The 14,236-nt window shown below is 33.2% G+C and overlaps 4 protein-coding genes across 4 annotated transcripts in view; 2 read left to right on the forward strand and 2 right to left on the reverse strand.

Annotated features, from left to right (window-relative positions):
- Positions 1 to 201, forward strand: part of LOC21409762 — a 7,119-nt gene extending 6,918 nt beyond the window's left edge. Inside the window, exon 11 of the mRNA XM_024173857.1 lies at positions 1 to 201. Within this exon, the coding sequence (XP_024029625.1) occupies positions 1 to 9 (9 nt within the window). The 3' untranslated portion in view covers positions 10 to 201.
- Positions 202 to 859: 658 nt separating this feature from the next.
- On the reverse strand, positions 860 to 2,437 carry LOC21409763. Its single transcript, XM_010110639.2, has 2 exons — positions 1,984 to 2,437; positions 860 to 1,274 (listed from the first exon to the last, which is right to left on the reverse strand). The coding sequence occupies exons 1-2, from the start codon at positions 2,421 to 2,423 to the stop codon at positions 1,109 to 1,111; spliced, it is 606 nt and encodes a 201-aa protein (XP_010108941.1). The 5' UTR covers positions 2,424 to 2,437; the 3' UTR covers positions 860 to 1,108.
- A 1,889-nt stretch (positions 2,438 to 4,326) lies between these two features.
- Positions 4,327 to 7,851, forward strand: LOC21409764 (glycolipid transfer protein 1). The gene is made up of 8 exons (XM_010110640.2): positions 4,327 to 4,460; positions 4,564 to 4,608; positions 4,729 to 4,866; positions 4,961 to 5,016; positions 5,170 to 5,300; positions 5,892 to 6,027; positions 6,557 to 6,688; positions 7,499 to 7,851. The coding sequence occupies exons 3-8, from the start codon at positions 4,740 to 4,742 to the stop codon at positions 7,532 to 7,534; spliced, it is 618 nt and encodes a 205-aa protein (XP_010108942.1). The 5' UTR covers positions 4,327 to 4,460; positions 4,564 to 4,608; positions 4,729 to 4,739; the 3' UTR covers positions 7,535 to 7,851.
- A 1,512-nt stretch (positions 7,852 to 9,363) lies between these two features.
- On the reverse strand, positions 9,364 to 10,397 carry LOC21409765 (NDR1/HIN1-like protein 6). The gene has a single exon (XM_010110641.2). It carries the CDS (start codon positions 10,286 to 10,288, stop codon positions 9,530 to 9,532), a length of 759 nt encoding a protein of 252 aa, XP_010108943.1. The 5' UTR covers positions 10,289 to 10,397; the 3' UTR covers positions 9,364 to 9,529.
- Between the last annotated feature and the right edge of the window lie 3,839 nt (positions 10,398 to 14,236).

Consider the following 14,236-nt stretch of genomic DNA (forward strand, 5'->3'; position numbering starts at 1 on the left):
AAAGAGTAGTAGCACTATATATACTGTAAGATGAGTTACCCAAGCGATTCTATATGATGCTATTTATGTCCATAATTAAGGGATGGAATAGTATTGAGGTTGTGTTTTTCTCATATTTGTTATGTATATAATGAATATTGTTTAGGCTTGTATTTATCTTCTTTTGTCCAGATTCCCTACATACTTTCTATAGTTTAAACAGATTCAAGTGGTGTTAATTTTTTTTTATTTTTTTTTATCTTTTTTTTTTTTTTTTGTCTTAAAGCATTTCATGAGAATTCATTTCAATTCAAGTTTGAAGTGCTATCAAAGTTTTCTTATTCTAGGATTTTCTTTCTGCAATTTGGTTACAAACTGTGAAGAATGCTGTGCTTTGCTCTGATGTTGCTCATTATTAGACCCAAAGCTGTTGGATTTTCTTGTTCTTTTGTGCTGTTCTTTACGTTGTCTCAAAGCGTATTGGGTTACTGAAGTTGCAAAGGGCAGTCACCGCTGCCGTTAAGGCCGGTATGGCTCCCCCACCAGAACAACAGATCATGGACCCAGAGCTGTTATAGATGGTGTAAATCATGCCGAGGTCAAAGATGATGTAATTAATAGGTTTGAGGTTCCATTAGAAAGAGTCGTGCGAGATGAACTATGAAATTCTGTGCTATTATGATTAGAAATGTGTTATAATCCAGCTAAGCAAGCAAGCTTCCTTCAGCCCTTATTTTGTGTTATGGAATAGGCCCTAATTATCCTCTTGTATCTTTCTTTCTGTTTCTTTATGAGACTCGATAACCGCAGTTTTGTTTTCCGAGGGAAAAAAAATGAAAAATTTCGTTTCTGCAGTTAGCATTATATAATATTGGTCTGCGAATGCCATTTTCCTCTGGTTCACGTACAAGTTCAAAACTTTATAATGAAAAATATCACCATTTGGTTCACTCCATAACTAGAGAAAAACCAAAGACTTGTAAACCGACTTAGCAGATTCGAGGATTCAATTTTGATCTGTTCCTAGTCCCTCGAGAAACAGGTCGAGCTCGAGAACGGAAGTGAGCAGACTGATTTCAACGGCGGTATCTAGGACAGAGTAATGTTGAATCCAAGGTCGTTAGATGGTTTAAGCCAGTAGCCAGAAGTTCCTGTGGGTTTTGGAATTGAGAACGAAACCTGCATTTTGGCCCTTTTTCTGTACTCCAACACAGGTGCACTTGCTGTTCTCAATCAAGTATTCCGCCGTGTCTATCGATTTTGCCCCTATCAGTGACCCTCCTGGTCGCTTATATCTGCAAGCACACCGTAACTAAAATGATTCACAGATAGACTAAAGTTTCTATCATCCAAATGAATATGAAAAAAATGTTAAAAAGTTATAAAATGCTGCTATTAACAAAAAATGAAAACTGTACCCTCAAGAAACAGGAATCAAAAAGGTTGTTCAAGAATCCAACACTGAAGCCTATGATCCAGATTTTAGGCATCCCCAAGTCTCTCTCCTTTATTTTCCCCCCCACTTAGAAATTTAGTCCTTCAATTTACAAAATAGCTGCAATTAACTCTAATATATAACTGAGGCTACATTTTGGACGGAATCACAATACTCTTTTAGCACTTGCACCCTCTAAATCTCTCAATAGTTTTTCATTATTGGTTCTTTGATATAAATTAGTCATTGAATTAGCCGTAAAATTACCTAGAAATTAATTCCGGTTGGAGTGGGAGTTAATTGTTGCTCTTCTAAAATTCAATGACTAAATTGTCAAGAAAAAAATATTCAAGGACGAAGCAAACCACAACAAAAGTTCAAAGGAGAAAAAGTGCTAAAACCCCAAAAATAAAAGGCACAAAGAAGTTTCTGCAGAATCACAGATAAATACCTATTTTCTAGCTTCTGCTATAACAAACATTTACTTTTTCTCTCTTTTTTTTTTTTAAATAACAAACGCTTGGTTAAATACTTTTTAATCCTTTTTTTTTTTCTTTCAGATAACTCACCCCAATAGTGAAGAAGAGAGACTTCGACGCTGCCCAATAACCAGGACATCAACCCTCAAAGCCATGCTTTGGAACAGAATAGTGGTTGCCTTTTCTTTTCCTTCCGTTGCCACCCTCTCTACACGCACACGTACCCTTGGCCGTGCATGTTTGCATGCCGACCTCATTTCCTCGAGAAAGTCGACGTGATCGGCCGCACCACCTTCTAAGAAGGTAGCCGCCGCCGCCGCCGCCGTGGAGCTCGCTGAGTGGCTTGGCCGCCTGAGGAATGTCGAGAACGTGTTTCTCCATGAGCCCGGACTCTCCACGTGGAGAAGGATCAACTCGTCCTTCTCAACAACTGCATGAGAAAGTGCATATTGGAGTGCGCCCGCAGACTCCCTTGTAGGATCCGCCACCACCATTACTCTGCGTGGCACCGCCTTCCCTCCCGCTTCCATCGCCCTCCGTGGCTGCCACAGCGGCCAGCACTAGCCCCGACTCTGCTGCCACCAACGGAGGATGGGAAAGGGGCATGAAATGCAAGGGTGGTCATATTTTTGTCATGTTTATCCCACAATAGAAACTGCATTAACACCTTGTTGGCTTTGCTTTTGCCATTCACAAATTTGTGCTTTTGGGGAATTTTATCCTAAATTTAGGGGGTCTTGTTTTCTGTATCCACCCTTTAGACTCGGTCAATTGCATTAACCTCAATGGCTCATGAGACACACAGGTCACAATTTTTCTTATTTCTTTTTTTTTTTTTTTCCTTTTAACATACCAACGTGTTTTTATAGTTTGTTTGGTACGAGAGTTCAAACCCGGGTGATCTAATCAGAATTACGATTCATGATTTTTGGTCTAAATCATAGATCTCAAAACAGAACTAGAATCATGGGTTTGAACCACCCAAAATCAATGGGCGAGTGATTTTAAAATCAGGAGTAATTCATGGTTTAAAACATCACATCAGAATTTAAATTTTAAATCAGAATCATCTAAACTAAACGGTAATTCTGAGTAAGTCAACTTAAAACCACTTTTTACTTTTTATAAATAAATACTGATTTGAACCCGGAATTATAATTCCGAATTCATAATCCTTATACCAAACAACTATTTAATTACTCCGTTCTAAAATAACTAGAATGCAAGAATGAGAATAAGTAGGGCCATTAAAATTTAAAACAAGATACCATTCCACACAAATAAAAGTTACTCTTCTTGTTCTCCTCATAAAAAGGGGTTTATTTGTGTCATTCTGTCTCAGTAAAAAAAATAGAAGAAAAAAAAATAGTGAAAAAGAAAAAAAAATGCAGAAAGTCATTTCTGAAATACAAATATACAATGGTAGACAAAGAGAGTTAAAAAATGAATAAAAAAATAAAACACAAAAAATGATGGAGTTAAAAAGAAATAAATATTTAAGTGATTAAGCTAACATACTATAGCAGACAAATGGAGCACCAAAAAAAAAAGGGAAAAAAGTAATGCAAGAAAAAAAAAATGTTAAAAAATTAGTGAAAGAGAAGAAAAGTAAGAAAGGAAAGAAGTCAAAAAAGTGGAATTTAAAAGCGGAAATACATGAAAGATGTTAAATTATAAGATAACAAAAAAAAAAAGATAAAGCAGTTGAAAGTTGAAAAAAAAAAAAGGGTAAAGCACCTAAAAATCAACGTTTTGGAATTTGACAGGATGAACATAAATTATGAAAGAATAAAATAAAAAAAAATGAAAGAGTTGAAAGTTAAAAATAATAATAATAAAATAAAGCACCTAAAACTCACAATTTTCAGTCTTATATATATATATATATATTTTTTTTTTTAAATAGGGCTCTTTCATATATTTAGAATTAACAGGATAAACAGTGTTTTGTTATTTCGTAGAAACCACTAACTAAGAAAGAAAAAATTACAAGAAAGGTAAAGGAAAAAAAAAACACAAATAATAATAATAAAAAAAAACAAAACCATCAATACGGTGCGTTTTTGACAGCCATAGATAAACAGTATATGACTCTTTTAATATAGTTATCATAGATATAGCAGATAGATAGAAGTAGAAATAAAAGAGTTACATATATCTACTCGTTTTTATTTGAGATTAGGATTTTGGATAAGATTTGGAATTGAAAAGGTTACGTAAAACAAAAGAAAGAAGCGAGAGGTATGGAAAACAAAAGGAAAAAAGAGTTGAAAAGAACATTTAAAAAAAAAAAAAAAAAGCAAAAGCAAAAGAGAAAAAGGAAAGGAAAAATAAAAGAAAAATAAAAAAGAATCAGGCACTAAAAACGGTGCGTTTTTTACTACGAAAAGTGTACAGTGAACCTCGTATTGACTCTTTTTTAATATATAGTGATATATAGTGACAATAGAAATAGATATTCGCTGATCGAATCAGAGTAGGAATTGAAATTCAAATCGGAATACGAATTGAAATTCAAATTGGAATACGAATTGAATCAGATTCTCTTTCTCATCCCAAACGCTAAGGTTCGTTACATTTTCATCCTTCTTTCCGAGATTACCATTTTTCAATTGGATTTCCTAAACGATCTTGTTTGATTTGGTCCTAAATTTGTTGAATTTATGTCAGATCCAAGCCTTTTAGGCTCCGCAACCGAAGAAACCGTCGAAAATCGTGCGTTGACACTCAGATCTCTCCTCTCTCTTGTGTTTTTTTTTTTTTTTTGGTAATTGTTCAATCATTTGCGTGTTATCTATATATATAATGAAAATTGGTTTGGAAATGGTGTCATAGAAATCGAAGAAATGGAGGAGGGAGGGAGTACTGTTTTCACTCCAGCATTGGAAGGGATGAAGAATGTAAAATCTGACAATGGTGAAATGCTGACAAAACCTTTCTTGGATGTCTGCAAAGAAATTTTGCCTGTTATTGGTACAACTAAAATATTTCTATCTTTTTTTTTTCCATTAACTATTCAATTATGTTATGTTAATCTCACAACTCCATTATTTTCTTATTCTGCCAGATAAGTTTGGAGCAGCCATGGCTCTTGTCAAATCTGACATTGGCGGTAACATTTCGGTATAATTCTCTTTGGTGTTTTCTCTTTTTTTTTTTTTTTTTTTTTTTTTTTTTTTTTTTTTTTTTGCCTTTATATAAAATGTCTTTTGACTTTTATACAAGATTTACTTTCTTAAGATGCCCCTTTATTATTCTTATTTGGTTTTGTTGTAGAGGTTGGAAACCAAGTATCAATCGAATCCTGAACAATTCAACCAGTTGTATAGTTTGGTGAGTGTTGAGGTTGAAGCTAAAACAGCAAAAGGATCATCCAGCTGCACCAATGGTCTTCTTTGGTTGACGAGGTAAAGGTTTCATTTCGGCATTCATGTGCAAAGCTCGATAGTTACATTAGCTATATGCAATCTTAATGATACAAGTGATGAAAAAGGGTTGTGAGACTGCTGACTATATTGTTGTTTTTAGACGGCCAGACATTGTTAGAGTAAATTATTGCTTTTGGTCTTCCCAAAAACTGCAGGGCTTTCTTCATTGAAAAGTGGATTCTGCACCAGTAGGAAACCTGGAATTCTGTATAATTTGTTATTCTAGAAGTTATTTAGATTCTTTGGTTGGAGAGAAATGGGAAACTTAAAATTAGAATATTGTTGGAGGGTGAATGTTTTTTGGCCTATGAAGGCTTCTACAGTTGCTTTGAAGATATTTCTTTTCATTTACTTTTGAAGAGGTTTAAGAGATGATTTGTTATTCATAAGATTTTTTTTTTTTTTTTAGTTTTAGTGCTTTCCGTTTTTCTTTGCATGTCGTGGGACGAAATGGTTAAATCTGTTATCCTCCATTCATCTTACTTTCTTGCATACCACTTTGGTTTCTATTCTTGTGATTAATAGATCACCAAATACGCAGTTTTTGTATCTCATCTTACAAATGTTCAGGGCAATGGATTTCCTGGTGGCATTGTTTCGCAACTTACTGGAGCATCCAGATTGGCCGATGTCACAGGCTTGTACAGATTCCTACGGCAAGACTCTGAAGAAATGGCACGGTTGGCTTGCTAGTTCAACTTTCACTGTAACGTCTCTGATTCATTCTATTATTTTCTTTTTCGGAAGTTTGCAAGTAGAACCATGTGATGCAAAACCACAACCATATCCATGTATCATTTGGCCCATATTTATTGAACTTTATTTTCTAGGTTTCATTACAGTTATGCCATTTGGGGCTTTCTGAATAGGTTGTCGTCTATCCTAATCAGCATTTTGCTCCTAGAGTTTTCATTTCTTCTCCCACGAAATTATAGGCATGTAAAATGTAAAAGCTCATCTGCAACATATGATTTTTTAACTGGCTTATTCTTTCTAGAAAAAAAAAGTCCATTTAGCTCCTTATTTGCAGAAAAGTTACTTTTAACTTTAAGTTGTAAACCGGTTATTACTTCCTTCCCCTTTAGTTAGTCCTTTACTCAACCAATCTTGTGTGAAATCATGGCCATATGCACCTGTGCGTGTTTTAACTCCTTTCCTATTTGGCATATATATATATATATATTTTTTTTTTTTTTAAAATTTAGAAAATGAGTTATTGGATGTGGGCATTACAGGTGGCCATGAAGCTTGCGCCTGAAAGGAAGAAGTTTATGGATGTAATAGCAGGTTCTGGTGATGTCCTGGCTGACATAGAGAAGTTCTGTACAACATTTTCCCCTCTTCTTGAAGAGAATCACAAGTTTTTGGTAAGATTTCTTGTACCCATTTAATTTAGAAAATTTGAGCTTGACCTCATTGCATTTCAGGATTTATGACCCACTTCAACATGTGGTGACAATTTGGAGACTGTAGTTTTGTAGGGGGTTTGAATTCAAGATGCAATGGTATCATATTAGACATCTCCAATGCAAATGCTAATGCCAATTGTATATTTAACATAAAAAAGTATGATATGGTATGTTATTTTCACTTTTGTTCTAATGTATAATGCTATTTAAAATGCTAAATCTACATTTTTTTTTTCATAATCATTAAGCTTTGAAAGTTGTAAAAATAAACTTTTATTTTTTAAATAATTAGAAAATGCAAAAGTTGCAATGATTACATGAAAAGTAAACATTTCAACTAATAGTATTCAAATGCTAAATTTCCCATATTCTATACTTGGTGGGAAATTACCACAAAATAAAGCATATGGGAAATTTGGCACAACAAATAGCATTGTATTGGAGAGTGTTATTTACACTCAAATATTAAATTTACAATTGGCACGTCAATTATAGCATTGCATTGGAGATGCTCTTAGTAATTTAGCTTTACCAATTCTTCCAAAATACAGAAGCAGTTAAAAAGTGGGCCAACGTTGAGTTCTATACTCAAAAGTTTCGAAGCGGTTGGTCTACATGTTGTTACACTTGACGAACTTTGCTTTTGAAATGGTAAAAATAGTCAATGCAGAAAGATCCTGTCCCTTGTGAAATTGGGACTTTTGGGAGATGCCTAAGAATGTTTTCTTTAGTTTGATGTTTCTGACTTGTTGTTTCGTGTTGAAACAGGCCAGTGTTGGCATGGATGAATTGAAGGTGTCGTGATGGAATGGCTTACCTGCTGTTTACATCCCTTTCATCTATCTCGGCCTCAAATTCCGATTCTCCTGTAGTTTCGGATAATTAATAATCGGACTATTATAAATATTGTGTATTGCTTTGAAAACCAATTTATTGTGTCAAAACTTTTTACTTGATAACTGCGAGGAACTTTGGTAGAGTTACTAAATAACCATCGTTTGATTTTCTTGTTGTAAACTCAATATGCCTGATTTTGACATGGCATAATTTATATAAACTCCCGATTTCGGTTTGTGAAGTTTACAGAAATACGATGAAATGCCTTCTTTTATTGTTCTTAATGATGTGATCTTAGAGCAAGTTCTGGTTTAAAAAATTTGCAATTGAATTGACACTCCAATTTATCTCAAAATATGCTCACCATTCGAGTCAACCCACCTTAATTCATTTCTGTAACTTGACAAGGATTTCAATTAGCAATGTTTTCCTTTCTCCTAATTTGATGGGCTTGTCATTCCTAACAAGATGGAAAGAACAACGGCCGTGTTTAGAATTGATTCCGTTTTTATTTTTCACGTGTTTTGAGAAAGAAAAAATGAAAACGTTTTTAAAACGGCGTTTGAAGTAATAAAGACAAAACGGAAATGAATACGATTTTTTGATTTACTGTAAAATGAGAGAGAAATGAAAAACGACTTTTAGTCGTTTTTCATTTTTCATTTTCGTTTTCTCCTCTCTCGAGCAGAGTGAGAGAAAGAGAGACATTAGTGGGTTTTTTTACACTGAAAATAATCTCTTGATAAAACTATCAAACGCATTTTTAAAAATGATTTATATCTGAGATTGAAAATGTTTTCATTTTTATTTTCATACAAAAAATAAAATTATTTTATAACGAATTCCAAATGCGCCTAGCAATTTTTATTTCCTCTAGTGTATCTATAGTTGGCTTTGCCTCTTCACAGCTCCACAATCCCGGTTCTTTTTTATCTAAAAGATGCTTCTCAATAGAATTAATTCGGTAAGGATAGAATACGATCGAAAGCTCCACAATCCGGGTTCTTTTTTATCTAAAAGAAGCTTCTCAATAGAATGAATTTGGTAAGGATAGAATACGCCCTATGGTCGATCGAAGGACAGTCTTTTTGAAAGGAAAGGAAGCATTGAGTCGTTTACATCATCTTCTGTAGAAATCTCATCTGGATAAGAAAATCAGTTTGTCGACCAGCTAAAGTAAGGAAGAATCGTATCTCGACTGCCAATTTCAAATTCTTTTGATCTCTTGAATTTTCTTCTATGCAAGGATGTATAACCTACGGTATTTGTAAACTAGATGTACTACTTTTTAGATTTTGGATTCGAAAATCTGTGATGAATAAATTAACAACTAGCTCTGGCAATGTTATTTTCCTTAGCTTACCGATAACCAAGTAACCAATAATATAGTTCAAAGTAGGATACCTCCAGATTGAAAAAAATACCCTATTGATAGGACTTTGTTTTAAATCGTCCCATTTATACCAGATTTTGTCAATTTTGCATATTAGTAGGACATGATTTTCAAATGTCTTGTATTTATCAATTTTGTATACTTTTTGACTACCTTGTATTTATCAATTACATATATATATTTTTAATTTAATGTGATTTTGATCGGATAGACATTAAAAAATGTACGCTATTTAACCTATTTTGACTGAAAATTGTGTACAAGAACTGATCATAAAGTTTGCCCATGGGAGACGGCACAATCTTCATCCCGTCATAAAGTTGAATGAATATTGAATATACGCTGGAATAAAACACTAAAAATGGATCATATACAGATAGATGAATAACAAAAAGAATCCGAATTTATAAATAAGGGATAATACAAAAACCCCCCCATATGTATATAATTGATCATCCGCAACTTCTAAATAACAAGGAAAAAAAAATCAATAATAAATGCATCATGAATATATGTGATAATATATAGTACTAGTGTGTGTGCATATATATATATATATATATATATGTTTATAGCCATAACCTGAACTTACAGCTACTATTTCGAATCTTAATATCGTTATTAGCCTCAAGACTATCAACGTTGAGGCTACATTTAACGTAGAACTTGATCTTGAAAAGCTTAAGCCTTCCCAGCTTAATCCTGACGGGTTGTTTGACCCGCAAAGCAAGCGGAACGTAGCCAGTCTGCTGCCGCTCGGCCTGAAGATCGTTGATAAGCCCCGTCGCGTTCGCCGTCTGCCCCGTCACCGGCACCACCAGCCGCGTCGTGTTGCGGTGTCCCTGGTAGAACTTGGGCAGCGCTCCCTGGCACAGCCTCGTCCCGTTGTAATACACTCTTATCCGGCTTCCCCCCTCGTAATATATCCCGATCTTCTTGTTCGGATTGCGCGCGGTGATCGTCACGTCGAAGGTCGCCGACAGGCTGTCGTTGCTGCTGAGGTTGAACTGCGTCACCTGCAGGTCGTCGATGGAGTATTTCGGCAGCTTGGGGCGGAAAACCAGGTATAGGATGCCTACGGTGGCGGCGATGACGATGATCAGTATGAGAATGACGAGGAAAGTCCAGCAGAGGCACTTGCAGAGGCAGCTTCTTCGCTTCTTCGGCGGGTTTGATTGCGTCAACGGAATGGTTCGCTGGAAAGGAGGGTAAGGCGGCGCCGACGCCGACGCCGATGCCTGATCGCCTTTTTCGGAGTTGGAGGCTCCTTTCGGCACCAAAGGGGCCTCAGGATCTTGAGATGGATGGATTCTCTGGTTATCTGCCATGTTTGACTATAGCTTGATCTCTCTCCAGTACCTACTTGTATTGCTATTATACTTGTATTTGGAGTATCTTCTTGGACATGGTTTTGTGAGTCTAATTATGTTACAAACACACACACACACATATATATATATATATACATATATACATATATATATATATATATATATATATATTATACAGACAGAGGCAAGATTTTGAAGGTTTCGTGAATTTGACTTTAGTAAGGTAAAGCATCACTTTCTAGGAAAGGCATCATCCGCTCGCTTAAGTGCCTAAAATTCAACAAAAGAACGCGTGGCCTATTTGCTTTCAAATTCGTGTATATATTGTATTGAGAATAATTTTTCTTTACTGGTAGAACTTTCTATTGCTTTAGTTCAAACCCATGAAATCACGCGTGGATTATATTGAGAATGATTATTTTATATGTTCATATTCAAGGATCTGGCCTTCAAAGGACGTTTGAAAATTAACTTTTTTTTTTCTTTTTATTTTATCACGTACATTAATTAATAATTAGGACCTCAATACATGTGTTGTTTATATAGTAACGGCCTTTTCTGCTGAAACAATTATAAAATTATTTAATTAACTTGGATTTACACATGACTCATGGAATACGTATTCAACAAAATAGCGTGTGCTAAAAGACAAACTTAATCATGACCATGTATGACCATGTATCAAAATAAACATGAACTCTTTCTAAACCCAAAAAAAAAAAAAAAAATCACCACCATGTACATATTACAAGGAAAGAACCATATGTTAAAAGCTTTTTTCAGTTAATTTTTGTCCAATATAAAAGCAAAATAGTTTATTAGGGCAGGAAACTCCCTGAATTTTAACTAAATTTTAGTTAAAATGACTAATTTTAGCTAAAATTTCTTAGATAATTCACTCCAACCACACTTTTTATTTTAACTAAAAATAAAATATTTTAATAATTATTGAATTTAAAATATAAATAACTCTATGCATTTATTAATTATTATTGTATGAAAGAATAAAATAATAGAAAAAATTGAAATAGCTAGCCTCTTTCTTACTAGTTATTATATTTGACTAGTGTGAAATGCATTTTCCAAAACAGCTAACCAATTGGCTAATTGTTGGAGTGAAGAAAGGTTAAAAAAAGCTTCATTAGCCATTTTAACTATAAAAAAAAAAGACTAGTATAAATGTAATTGCTCTTAGTCAAATTTTTTTTAATCACAAATTAAGCCAAATTACTGCATATTTTTGTATTTCTGGAATTGAGCAATATTCACGATATGAAAAGAAACTGATAAATTATTCCTATGGTCTTACTAAGAAATATGATTGTTAATAAGCTATTGCCAAATTCTCAAACACTTCCGTGTACAATACGTATTTTCGGCCAAGAAAAAAGGGGGGAGACCTCGTACATGCTTACCCGTCAAATTTAAATGCATAAAGGATGTTATAGAGTTACATATACACACGCATTTAAAACTAAAACCCATTCTTGTCAAAACCTTGTGGTATTTCTGTTCTAACTAGTTTTATGGAATATAAGGCTGTGTTTGGAGTTATTTTTGTTTGAGTTTTTCACGTTTTTTTAGAAAGAAAAAATAAAAATGGTAGAGAAACAGCGTTTGACACAATTAAAGATAAAAACGGAAATGAAAATGATTTTTTCGTTTATGTAAAATAGGAGAGAAATGAAAAATGACTTTTAGTCGTTTTTTATTTTTTGTTTCTGTTTTCTCCTCTCTCAAGGAGAGAGAGACTTTAATAGATTTAATGAATTTTCTTATACTAAAAATAATGTCTTCATAAAACTACCAAACACATTTTTAAAAATAATTTTTGTCTGAGATTGAAAACGTTTTCATTTCCATTTTTGTACAAAAAATAAAATCATTTTAGAACGAGTTTCAAAGACACCCTAAAATTTCGTAAACATCATTTTGCATCAGGCTCAGCCGTTTAGTTTTAGTTTTTTTTTTTTGTTTTCGAAATAGGTTTTATTTGTTTGTTTGGTAGGGAATTGGGATTCAAACGTCATAAATTTGGAGGTTGGTATGGTTATGTCCTCACTATGCATGCATTACGCAACACGCTTAGGGCATAGAATTAGGCCGGGTTTAGGATTATTTGATCTTTAATTTTTGTAATTAGAAGAGCGGCTTGTAATTTGTTGGATTTACTTTTTTCTTTACTTTTTTTCTTATATTATTTATATAATATGTTAGGCGGTGGGTATAGATAATTAGGGTGTTATTACAGGAGTACCACCTTAATTGAATTTTCTCATGCACCCCTAATTCCTATCAACCAACAATTCTTATTTAAAAAAAAAATGTTGAAAACATATATATGTCATATTTTAATGTAGGAAAACATTGATTTGGTTTCACGGAATTCGTATAATTTATTTTCTAATTACTTGTTAGACCAAAATGCTTAATTCATGCTTGATATGTAGAATTGTATGCATGTCAAATATTAGATAATTATATGTAAATGACTGTCCAGGAATTAGTTAATGGCTCGATTGGCAAAGAAGACTAGTTGCTAGAACCAAATGTCCCACATCATTATATTTTCTCTTTTGGAAAGACATTTGAACTCTGTATAATCTTAATTAAAAAAAGCGGTTTATTTTTTATTAATAGTAATAATTGTTCAGGGGTTGTTCTTTTAGAGTGTAACTTGAGTGTAGTTTTTGAGTTGAATTTGAGTTATAACTTGAGTTGAAGTTAGAATTTGAATAAAATTGAGTAAAATTGAATAAAGTTGAAACTTAAAAAAACATTAACTTGAATAAAGTTGAAACTTGAGTTGTCTTTTTTTGAATTTTTTAGACAAAAGAACATGGCCGCCTTCTTATATTAGTCAAATTATTTATGTTTGTTATTCAAAAAAAAAAAATTTATGTTTGATAGAAATTAAAATGGTAGTTAAATTAGTTCACGTACTGTACTAGTCATCAGTTTTTGTCTAGTGATTTAACTTCATTAATACTAATTTTAATAGATGTGACGTGTGAAATTTTAATAAATTATATTTAAATTGGTGACAACAGAAATCAACAGCAAACCAATTTGGACTCCTCTCAATAATCCGTGTTAAATGTGAGAGAGGTGTTATAACTATAAAACTCGCAGGATCATCACGTGTTCACTAATTTAATTTCTATGCCTTCCTTCTTCCTTTTTTTTTTAAAAAAAAAAAAAAGTCATTTATTCGATTTTTTTTTTGAATTTATGGTGGAGAATATTTGGACTCTACATGGAATTATTTTTCTTTGGAGTTTTAATCAATAAGAAACTACGGTATTTTTTTATCATATATCTTCGATCATACCAAAGAAATAACAAAGATGTATCAGGACCAAATCTGGGAAGGTAAGCCTAATATATTCTACATTATAAGCATGTTCTATTTGGTTGAAACGTCGTAAATTCTCATCTTAGAATTACTTCCGTTTAATTCGTTGATTCGAGTTTTTAATTCGAGTTGATATGTGATTTTATGTGAGAGCTTTTATTGTAGTAAAAAAATTAGATGTGACTGTTTCTGAGAGCTTTTTACTGTAACAAAACTCGAATCGGTGAAATAAACGGGGTCTTAGAATATTATTCTAGAATTGGAAGAAGAAGAAGAAGGAAATTTAAAAAAAAAAAAAAAAGAACGAAGAGGGAAAAAAAAGACGCTAATACGATTGCCAAACGATTGTAGGAATTTCGTATCATAACAGTTTGCATCAACTCAAAATTTTTCTTATTGTCAATTTGATATAATTAAAAAACTCTATATATAACGTTGAGTACCAAAATTTTTAAAAATGAAAAAAAAAAAAGCTAACAGGAATTGCACCTGTTGGAAAAAATGGCTTATTAAGCCATTTTAAAGGCCCATTTTGAGGCCCATGTTTGAAAGGGGCCCAATAGGTTTTGAGACGGGTCTCGATGGATTTG

This window comes from Morus notabilis, unplaced genomic scaffold (assembly GCF_000414095.1).
Source record: "Morus notabilis unplaced genomic scaffold, ASM41409v2 Scaffold518, whole genome shotgun sequence".
NCBI lineage: Eukaryota > Viridiplantae > Streptophyta > Magnoliopsida > Rosales > Moraceae > Morus > Morus notabilis.